Raw genomic sequence first — 12,143 nt, 5'->3', positions numbered from 1 at the left:
TTTCACACTTGCTTTGGCAATATTGACGTACAGTATGTTTTCCATGCCACTAAAGCCCCTTTGAATTTAATTGAAAATTGGAGGAGAATTGAAAAAAAGGAGAGATTGAATGAGAAAGACAAAAAGATAAAGTCAGTGAGAGAAAGAGGCTGACAGAAAGGGAGGGAAAGAAATGGAGTGCAAGAGAGAAAGAGAGTGACTTGGAAACAGACAATGAGTGAGAAAGTGAGTGAGTGAGTGAGTGAGTGAGTGAGTGAGGGAGTGGGACAAAAACATAAAGAGTGTAGCAATGGCATCAAAAAAAACCAAGCAGAGAGAGAGAAAGAGACATGAGAGCAGACTGCAAATTATCTGCCTCGTGTCAACACTGAACACTGAACAGCATAATTTCACCAAAGAGAGTAAAAGAAATGTGAAAGATGTTGCCTAAAATGACAAAATAAGGATGCCAGGTTGAAAGTGGTTTCAATTGTATTGTGATGGTATGAGGGCGGATTCAGACTCTGGTCCTGGGTGTGCATTAGGGACCACTTGGCAGATGTTGTGATAGAGTGAACGTTGCGTACCGTTTCCCGGAATGGATCACTGTACCGTACCCGGGACCACCCACTCTTCTTCTGTGACATGACATTCCCTATCTCCCAAAGCCCCATAGTCCACAGCGCCCCTCTGAGGCACATAAGTACCATTACAGTTGAATGAAGTGTACTCGGGTACGGATGAATGCTTGGACAGCGGGGACCAGGCAAACGTATTCGGGAACGGTTCGAATCAATCATACCCAGTCTGAATTCACCAGTCTGAGCGTACAGCAAAGGTACAGCTTCCATGTGATATCGTGAGCATAATGTGCATTTTTCCTTGGCATCACTTACAGTGTGTGACACCTGCGAGGGTCTGGTAGAAGGTGGGCGTGTCACTGTCGTCGGTCAGGGTGACACACACGCCTCCTGACAGCAGCCATCTGGAGAAGGTGAAGGCCTCCTTGTTCTGCAGGAGCCAGTTCCTGAAGCGCTCATAGTTCACCTTCTCTCCCTGGAAAAAGTACATCAGCACCTCAGTCAGTGAAGGAGGACAACCCAAGGCCGGACAACGCAAGCTGGGCCCCCAAAAAAGCCATCCATCCATCAATTAGTGCCTGAGTCTGTCAACAGGCAGGCTGAAACAATGGTTATTGAGAATGGGACATGCACATGGAGGGTGGTCAGCAAAAAGTGACATTTTTCTTTCATAATCTAACAATTTTGTGTGTGGGTTTAGTATTGTGGGCAACAGATCACCCTCGATCCCTAATCTTTGCAAATCAACTAAGTGTATAATATTGTACTGTATATCTCAAAATTAAGATTTGGTATTTGCGTCTTAGCTTGTTTGTGTTCGTTTTTTTTGTCCACTTCTCTTATTTGGCTATAATAATCAAAACCCACTCAGGGCAGGTCAAACATGATGCGGCACGATAACTGGAAAATATATTTTTTATTGTAGCTGGCTGCCGTGTATTGGCAATTGGTTATATTGGAAAGATATACCATGCTTTTTTATTTATTATAACATGTATGTTAGTTTCCAGACATAACTGATCGTATGAACGTAAGATAGTTCATAAACAATATCAGACATAAATTGGTATATACTATTACCATGGCATCTCTGGGAGCCTAGGGCACTTGTAATCAGATTAACTTTTCATCCCTAATCAGTGCCCATGAGCCAGTGTGTGTGTGTGTGTGTGTGTGTGTGTGTGTGTGTGTGTGTGTGTGTGTGTGTGTGTGTGTGCCTGTGTGTGTGTGTGTGTGTGTGTGTGTGTGTGTGTGTGTGGTGGGATCTGATTGAAAAGCTCAAAAGCCCCTTTGTAATCCAGTTAAGAACCTGCAGTGCCTCTCTGTAATGCCAAACTTTCTCTTCTCTCTGTGGCACCAGCTGATGACACTGCTTTGGTTTGTAAAACAGTATGTCCATATAATGATGGAGGAAGGCAACATGTTAGCCTGCTTCCAGACCAGAGACCCCGCCCACTCTCAGAGTGGACTCTTTCTCTGGTCTGGAGCTGAGTACAGGAATCACTTTTTATTTTCTGTTGCTCCAATGAGCGCGGGGGGTGGGGGTGGGTCTAACGAATATCCAATCCGCGCAGCAGTTGAAACGATTCAAACGAAGTTCACACACAGGCAGGCTGAGGAAGGCACACGCACACACACGCACGCGCTGAGTTCACCAAGCTGTTTATGTTGATTACATGTTTCTGGTCGCAGTTCTGTCACTGGCACAGACAGAGACACACACACAATCACACACACAGTCCGCGACCGCGCGTCCCGTTCACCGTGCGTCTCGATCACCGTGCATCGCGATCACTCGCGCGCGTGCACGCTCGCAAAAAAAGTCCCTCCCTGTAAATCGCTTAGAATAGAGCACAGCTTCAGACTAAAGCGTGAGCTGAGTCTGAAATCAGGCTAGCAACATGTAGCCCTCGGCACATATTTGCAGGGAACTTTAATTAAACCAATTAGCAGATGACTGGTGCCAAGGAGAACTGTCTGTGTTTCAGAGACTGTTGACTAAAACTATGTCAAAAATTGTTCGCCGACTACCTTTTTTCATTGACTGAAAAATGACTAAATATACTGACAATTTCATCAAAAAAGAAAAAGAAAATAGACTAAAATGTTAGGGATTGACTAGTGGAGAAGAGATCCAGTAACTATAAGACAAGTCATTTGTTGAACATAAGTTATAGCAGCAACTGCTACAAGGGTGTTCTCTATCTTTATCTATGCATGCCAAGACAACTTCCTGATCCATGCAAATGGGCATGGCAGATAAAACGTACTTGTGTAAAGAAGTATGTAAAGAGATTATTAGGCAGGAAGTGACAGCCGGCTGCTCATCATTCACTTTCAATGAAAGATTAGTTTCAGAGATAGGCCTATTATAAACACATCCTTTAGATCAGTGGTTCCCAAACTTTTCAGGTCGAGACCCAAAAGAGAAATGATATTTGATGCCCGGGGAAACATATAATTACATTTTTTTAAATGTAGGAAAATAAAATGGGATTTTTACTTGAGTAGTGACCCATAACAATTGGTCAATGACCCACAAATGGGTCCCACTGTTTGGGACCCCAAAGTGCTTTAGATCAGTGGTTCTCAAAGTACATTTCAGGGACTCTATAGGTTCCTTTATGGGGGTCTGAATTGACCCTTACAAGTGTGTATCTTTGACAGTGTATAAATGGAACCTAACGGGTCCATTTGGTTCCATTTGTACACTGTCAAAGATAAGGAGAGACCTTCAAATTTCAAAGTTTGAGAACCACTGCTTTAGATCATGGCAAAGTGCTGTCATTTTTACATGCATGGGCAAGGGGCATTTCTTGTTTATCTATTTTGACTCTACCACCACATCCCATCTATTTATAAAGCCCATGATGCCCAATAGCGGAGAGATTTGGCTGTCTCCTAATCCAAAGATGGTGGCTGACCTCAGTGAAGAACTTCCTGAGGGAGGGCGGGACTTCCCCATCCAACACACGGAGAACTGCCTCCATGTCATCCCTCGCTGCATAGCCGCCAGGCTCGCTGGCAAACAGGCTGAAGAGGTCTACACACACACACACACACACACGCACGCACACACACACACACACGCACACGCACACACACACACACACACACACACACACACACACAGAGAGAGAGAGAGTTGGTTAATTCTTATGTTTAACAGGCAGTCAGACACACTAACAGCAATGGTGAAGCTAGAGATGGCCTTGAACCGCTTTAAAGGGGCCCAACCATGAATTTCACATTTTTCATTTTTTTCCTGTTTTTGGTCTTCCCAGTCTCTCTACCAGCCCACAAAAAAAAAACATTCATTAACTCTAAGCCTTGCCTTTCAGTTAATTTTCTGAATGGCCATGTCTGAATGGTACTCTTTTGAAATCTTCCCCAAATATGTCATAGGGGGCTCATTTCCTATTGGGCCCCCTCGAGAAGGGGGCGTTACTTTTTGGGAGGCTATATTGTATTGAGACTATATATATGAGGTGGAACCATGAGGTAAAGTGGTGCTAAAATTGGAACGATACAGAGAAGATTACGATTGACGGTTCTCATCGTAGTTCTCTTATGTTCTCTGTGTCGTTCTAATTTTAGCCCAAAGACGGCGTCCCGTTGCCAACAAAGGGCATTTTGGTATTGTATCTGAAACGGCTTGGAATTAGAGACAGACAGAACATGAAATTTCAATATCCGAGTGGTTGTTTAGGCTAAAACCTGTATAAAACCGTATTATGGACGAAAATGTATATAAAATATATATTTTGAAAAGCATGGTGGGGCCCCTTTCACACATCGATCACAACCAGAGAGAGGGGGTGAGGGTTGCAGTCAATAGCAGAAAGGGATGGATGGGGAGAGGGTTTGTGTATTAGGCCTTGTGCATGTCTAGTCCTGGGTTTCCAGGAGGTGGCATACTCATTTCCTGCTCCGGTTCAGTCTCCCATGGTTATCCCAGTTTTTAATTGTGTCAATATTATGAACTAGCCATCTCATAATAAAAGCTTTTTAACTTTTTCACTAGAAGAGTGCCTTGGTTTCTTTTTCCTTTGTTGCAAGCTTCAGTCCCCCACCAAAGAGCACCTTCGTCCCACTTTTGTTTTGTTTTTTTACTTCCGAGCACCCAGACTTTTCCCTTTTTCTCGTTTGATTGACTCAGCAGCACATTTGAAATGGGAACACATGACACCTTCATAAAATGATGCATTTCCAGTTCAAACCAGGAAATGACTATGCCAACTTCTGAAAACCCGGGACTGGAAATTGTGCACTGCAGCCCATTATTGTAAGAAAGAGAGCATCTGAATTAGAGTAAGTTGGACCGAGGTCCGAGCCTTGATAAAAGGGTTAGGGTTAAACAAGGGTTAGGTCCTTGTTTAACCTTGAGGGAGAGAAAGATTTATAGCTCATCTGAATCACTAACCACTCAGCTGTCGCTGCTTCCCAACCTCCCCGTATTTAAATCTACCACTGTGAGGTCAACAGTGAACCTTACACATCATGTGGGAGAGTATAGTCTGCTATTCTTCACCTCACAGAAGACCAACTGGAGAGCAGCAGGTGACCGAATCAATGCAAAGACCAGATATCTGTTAAAAGGTAGGGCTGGGACCACTTATTAATAACTCTGTGAAATTGATAAGTGATCTTTCATATCTGCCAATACAATTGCCTCGAAATAATATTTTATAGACACCCTCTCTGGCTGATCCAACCCAGGTCAGACGTCATGGTGTAAAATAGACTCTCACATTCTCTCTCCCTACTTCTTTTGATTTATGGTCTGATGTCCCAAACAACAGAAAGTGTTGCCCCCATACAACAGAAATTCGCTCTGACATCGGGGATATCCATATGGACATATGACTTCAGACACACCAGAAACTGTTGACCAATGATGCTAATTAATGCTGATGTCAGGTCATAATTTGGCATGATACGCCCAGCCACCGACAGACAACTTAAACTTTATAATGTAGTAGACATGCAGGTAACAAGGCACAAAGTGCACACACAATAGAAACTGTTGCCCGACAACAGTGATGTGTGCTGACGTGAGCAGACTCAGATAGAAAGACGTCGGTTTACTCATATCTGTCCAGTTTCTTTAACTTTAAAGAATAGCTGAAATAAATGTGTCTTGATTTTAATGGTATCATCTCTATTAACAACCCATCCTGGTCCATGACAGATCTACTTACATTTGGCCTTCTCTTCATCTCGCCCTCTGGTCAGCAGCACCAGACCAACAATGAGGTTGTTGAAGTGCAGGCCTTTAGACGAGCCTCCGAACGATGTGTAGATCACCTGGACGGACAAGAGGACAGATGTTGTGAGGACAGCGCTAGAGGAGAAAAACATTGTCAGCGACCCATTGCAAAAGGAGCAACGTGGTGTTTCACATGTCAGGGTGTGAAACAAACTCAACTTCGACTTTATTGTCAAATCACAACAAGTTTACTTTACAGGTATAAATGAGTGTGTGAATTATATGTTTGTACAAGCCCCCAATGTTTTGCAGTAAAAACAAAGAGTCATAAACATAGAGAAATAGAGGAACAAATTCAAATAGCAAGACACAATATCAAATATATGTAAAATATACATAAGGTGCATGGTCAAATTAGAGACAAATCCAGTACAAGCCAAAGAGTCAGTGGGTCCTGCTGTTGCGCCTGTACATTGATTTATTGGTGGTTATTTTGTATTACGCCTCTTAATGGCATGGTGTGTGGCATTGCCAGGGCCAGATTCATGGATGAGGGACATTTAATCTTGCAGGGCTGGTTTTCAACAACCAGTGAATGGAGTTATGCAACAAACACACACACTTTTATTTTCAATACATTCTCTGAGTTGAACATATTGACAATCCAATGAGGTAAAAGAAAATTTTAACAACAACTCAGGGACCTCAAGAGAAACAACACAGTGTAGGTTACGGTTAAATAACAAGATGAGAAACACAAAACCAAGAAGTCTGCAGTCTGCTGCATTTGCAAAACACAGCATATTACCGTCAATACGTGGGTGTGAGAACATCTTCTAAGAATGAGTCAACTAAAGAACTCAGAATGACTTTATCGCCAGTACTCTATGTAGGTCATACCGGAACTGGTTCTGGTGTCACATGAAACAGAATAATCTAAAAGAGAGAGCTGTAGTGATATGACCAAAAATCAATCATTATATTTATGGACCAACTGTTAAAATGATAATTTATTTGTACTGTCACGTTTCTTCAGTAGGGATGAAAATGTTATCTTCTGATGAATCAATGTGTAAATATTTCGAATATAGAGGGTACGTGCATGCATAACGTGAATGGCAAATCAAGTGGCAAATGGAGTTTAACATTGTTTAATGCAATCAGATAGGACTTTTCTTTTTGGATATATGAGCTGTCAAGGCCAGAAAGTTATTTTTTTTGCCACTCAGTAGGCGTTCCCGCATAACATCCGGGTATGATGATGATGATGATGTCATGTCAAACATGGCAGCAGGCTGGACACTTGACTGCAAACAGAAGGTCATCAGTTTTTATCCTCACACAAGGCAGTATAAAACCTAGACGTCTCTGTTGTCTTGTGCACTCGAGCACTATCTGCTCATGGACTGTAGGTGGCTCTGGATAAGAGCATCAGCCAAAAACAGGAAAATAAGCCTGCCTGAGTGCATCTGCAAGCTATAACAGACAAATCATAAGTAATGAACACTGCAATTCTACGCCCTGGGGTCATTGTTTTCTGTCCAACTGATTCATGGTGCATTAACAGACACCATTAGATAGGGGGAGATGATGAAGAGGATAGATACATCATGAACAGTTTTAACTTTTTACTGTGTGTAAAACAACTATAAAATACATCAACAGAAGAAAGTTGAACAGTAGACGAAGACAGTTACTACCTTTATATAAGTAGGTAGTGTATGTTTTAAAGAGCAGAGCTACACTACTATATCTTGACAGCTAGACAGCAAGGCTAGATGGCACTGCTGCAATACTGCCACACGGTTGATGTCTTTGTATGACACTGGCCAGACCAAGACACTGTGTCTGTGTGTGTGTGTGTGCGTGCGTGCGTGCATGCGTACACGTGAGAGTGTGCTTTTGTGACAGTTGACTCACTGTTGTTTGGTTTGTGTGTGTGTGTGCGTGTGTGTGTGTGTGTGTGTGCGCGCTTCAGTGCGTGTGTCTCAGTGTGGGCAGGCCAGGGCGCGGAGCAGCCCTGGGGTGACCCTACAGTCAGAGAGCTCAGTGATCTATGGCAGAGGTCATGTCAGCAGGTCACAGAGTCTGGAGAAGGGAAGTCAAACGATGAACTCTTTGCCAAAAGAAAACTATGTGGATGTTTTGTAACAACAGAAATGCTACTTCATTGTGTATTTTCTTCCTCTTTTTCGTCCCGTTTCCAAGTACCCATGTATTTCCTCTCTCTCACACTTTCGCTCTCTCTAGAATATTACTTTGCTGTAACACAAATAGCGCTGAAGATTGATGAAATGCTGGCACTTCCTCAACTTATCATTGTAATGGTGAGGTGGCTGTTTGTTACTGATAACAATCTCAATCTGGCTTATGCAAGACTAAAATACATAATGTGGTTTTCTGATTCAACAACATGGCATCATCTTTTTTACATAGCTATAATAATATTAAATAAAAAAGATAAAGATAACCAGCTTTGGGACAAAGGTGATTAATATTTAGAAATACCATGTAACAGTTACACAGTTGCAGAATTGTGTATTGCCACTTGTCAAGTGTCCAAAAAGGCATGAAGGTAGGTATGCTGGGTTTCTTAGGTTCTTAAACCATTTTATTAGCTAAATGCTTTGTCCACATTTCATATAGGAGGCATTTCAACATTGCTTGAAGGAGAACTCAAATAAAATAATAATAATAATATATTATTTGTCACATACATTGCTGTAATTTGAAATTTGTTCTCTGCCGTTGACCCATCTCTTGGAGCTGTGAGCTGCAGCCGCACCGCACTCGGGAATCAGTAGTGGTGATAGAACCCCCCCATCCAACCCTTGATGATGAGTGCCAAGCAGGGAGGCATTGGGTCCCATTTCTACCGTCTTTGGTATGACCCGACCAGCGATCGAATCCCGACCTGACAGTCTCACGGTGGACACTCTAACCACAAGGCCACTGAGCTGGTATATGCACACATTATAACCTACAAGAAGGAATCAAGCCGCCAAAAGTATCATCCAAAAATGAATATTGAATTGCTTTAGCTGAATTTGCAGTTTCTGTTCACCAAGGAAGCAAGGAAAAAAAACATCCAGCATCAAAATAAGGATAGGTCATAAGTCGTTATGCTGCATTAATTGTGCACCTTTTGTTTATGAAGCCTAAAAGCCAAACAGAAATGTATTCTTTATTCATAATGTTCCAGTGTTCAACGACACAATTAAATCATTAATTGCATATGATTTGATCGACAATTAATTGTCAACTAAAATGTCATCTGCTTGAGTTTATCCAGATCTAATCTCACGAAATGCTGGACCGACCAGAGCTCATCATCTTGTGCACACTGCCAGTAGGCGAACGACCTCTACTACCTCCAGACATTTGTATTGCCCAAATTTGGAGTTATCATAAATATGTCATGGACAACTGACTTCACAGGTTGCCCAAAATGAAGTCTAATCCATACTCGATCCAGCACTGGATCCAGTCATTTCCATGTGGATTCTGAGATCAAATGATATGATTTATAGCACTCTACTTGATGTCAATACTGCAAAGGGTCTGCATGATATAATTGCATATCATATATCACAACATTAGTTTCAACAATGAATCACTGTTTGGGTGACCCGATATCTGAATGGTTAGGACACATGATACCACATGGTTGCAGTCCCGGCTGACCAGAATATTATTAACTGTATCTTTCCCATGCTCTCCGTATTTCCTGTCTCTAGTCTATTCACAGTCTGAATAAAGTATACAAATCACTCAGTCAGCTCCATATATGACCACAAAAGGGACAAAGCCCATATATGGGCATAAGGTGCGCTCACCACTGGCATCACCGGGAATGCTGCTCCCTCATTGGCTGTTAATGATGACGTTGCCAGAAATACTGGTCCCTGATTGGGCTACAGGCTTAAACAAACACAGACACCGACATACATAAATACGCAGCACACGCAGTACTTGCGCGCTCTGCTGGCGCAATTATAATTGCAACATCCCTGGTTTGATTCTAGCTGGAGAGCTGTATTACATGTTCTTCCCTCTCTCTGCCAACACACACACTAGATGAAGCAGTGATTGGACTCACAGTGACCTACTTTTGTTACGCAAGACACCAGCTTTCCTAGATGTAACCATACACCAATTTTGGTCATCTCAAGATTTATGGTATAGGGACACACTCCAAACAAGATCTCAGATAGATGGAAGGAAGCAAGATGGCAGATGGACCTAGACCCACCTGGAGGTCTGGTGGGGCACTAATAAAACAAAGAATACTTCACTACCACTGCGGTGCGTGCAACACATCTGGTTCAAATGAGGAGAGTAGATGTCATCTACCTGCTACAGACCAATACTGGACTTTGGTGGAATTTGTGTTGTTGGCTGTGATCTATGTGAGTGAAGAGTTAATCTGATGCAAGTGATTGTTCATCTCTTATGCCCTGACACAACTGTCAATGGCCCCTCATGTTTGATGCCACATTCCTAATTTCCCCATGTCCAACTAATAAATCTCTGACTTTTAAACTGCTTTGAGTCCATTACCCATTTCACTGCCAGGCACTCTGATGCTTACAACTGCTGCCCTAATCAGCACTATTGAGGCCTCCAGTCCTGGCCTTGGCACTGAAGAGATAGATGGTCACTCTATTTAATTTAACCTCTGCTGATATTTTCAATTCTTTTGTTCTGCTAAAGTTAAAACCAGTCCTGTCTAAATAATTTCACCTGTGTGTGGCCTTAGAAAATGTAAAGGTTAAGCTACAAGTAGCCTACAAAATTCTAAGGGACTACACAGCTACATACTCATGCAAAAACTCTTGTCATCTTTGATTCAGACATTACATTTGATTTCAAAATGTATTTTGTGGGTGGTAGCTTCTTGCCATTGCCAAAATAAAACATTTTAATGCCAAATGTATGCTCCATTATACAACAGTGTTATGCACCAAAAATAACAGATGTACTGTAAAAGCTTATAACATGTTGCAGACTCACGGATGCGACACACTGTGAGCTTGGTAAAATCAGCGACTTTGTGTTCGCTCGTGCACCCATATCAATTACTGTAATTCCCTTTACACGGCAGTCAGTCAGTCAACTCAATCTACCACAGGCTGCAGTTAGTTATGTTTTCATCACTGTCCATCAAAATCTCCTACCAACAATCTGTCCAGCTGTGCCCAACATTCGCCGCTCACAAACCAATCGGAATGAAACATTGCAAACAGTTACACCATCTGTATTTCCCCCTGCGCCTTCCTCGTGTCCTGACGGTTGCACCCCACTACTGACACAGTCCATGTTTAGGCAACATGGTGGAAATCTGTGCCCCGACGAGCGTACTTTTGTAGTTTTTAACTACAAATACAAATAAACCAGGCTTGAATTTCTTGTCACCGTCAGTGCTTCGATATTATTCTGCTCGTTTAAACAATGCGTCAGGGAGTGGTAACTAAATCAGCAGGAGTAATGGCTTGGTATACAAACAAAAGCCTACACTACCAACATATTAGTCTCTGAGATTATAGGTAGAGAGGTGTGTTTAAAAAGGTTTTATGCATATACAGTACACTTTGAAGTGTTCACAGTTATCTGTGTGTAACCATAGTATCATATTCATACAAATTAAAATTGCACAATACATACTCTGGACACAGAAACCATCTCTCATTGTGGAGTCCAAATAATGTGACTGTTTTTATCTGTCGGGCAATGTTTTTCCACTGCCTTGTGGTTACCTAGCCAAGCCATTAAAAACTCAAGTAAAACTTAACTGAAGTTTATACATAGAATACAAAGCCGCCTTTCCGCCTTCCTGTGCCACTTGTTTTTAAGTTGATGCAACAGATTTTGGCCAGCAACACAACTTAATGACACAATATGAAACATTAATATCGCTGTGCAGCTCTGGACCAAGTAGGGTGGTTCTACTGCCACTACTAGTGGTTTATGTCAGCACTGAGCTGTGTTAGAAAAAAAAGTAGAACCAAGCACTTCTTCCAGTGATTTAAATCCAATCTGAGAACTGCAGACAGGCGCATTGAAAAACATAACAAGCGTGTAAGGTGTAACACAGCTATAATTAATATTATTTATATAACAGTTACTTTTAAATGGCAGTTACACGCTTAACCTTTTGTTATTTGTGTGCTGGTGCATTGAAATACACAATCAATTATATAAGCATGACTCAAGCGACAAACAATCCAGTGTAAGGCAGCATACCTCAAGTCATGACATGGGTTCACCTGCAACGCAGCACCAAGGAGATGAGTGTGAATGTGTGTGGACAATTTCACCATAACCTCCCCAGCTTTGTCGAACAGACGAGGAAGTCATCTGCTGAATGGATTTAC

At 42.1% G+C, this 12,143-nt stretch overlaps 1 protein-coding gene across 3 annotated transcripts in view; it reads right to left on the bottom strand.

Annotated features, from left to right (window-relative positions):
- usp32 (ubiquitin specific peptidase 32) overlaps positions 1-12,143 on the bottom strand; it is an 84,349-nt gene that overhangs the window by 48,239 nt on the left and 23,967 nt on the right. For all 3 annotated transcript variants that reach the window (XM_080730928.1, XM_080730929.1, XM_080730930.1), the window contains exons 3-5: positions 5,762-5,867; positions 3,485-3,603; positions 876-1,035 (exon numbers count right to left, since the gene is read on the bottom strand). In XM_080730928.1, the coding sequence (XP_080587054.1) occupies positions 876-1,035; positions 3,485-3,603; positions 5,762-5,867 (385 nt within the window). The remainder of the gene's footprint in view (positions 1-875; positions 1,036-3,484; positions 3,604-5,761; positions 5,868-12,143) is intronic.

This window comes from Nannobrachium achirus (genome assembly GCF_963921795.1).
Source record: "Nannobrachium achirus genome assembly, chromosome: 8".
NCBI classification, from domain to species: domain Eukaryota; kingdom Metazoa; phylum Chordata; class Actinopteri; order Myctophiformes; family Myctophidae; genus Nannobrachium; species Nannobrachium achirus.
Note: the sequence above shows the minus strand (reverse complement) of the source record. Positions and strands in the feature narration are given on the sequence as shown.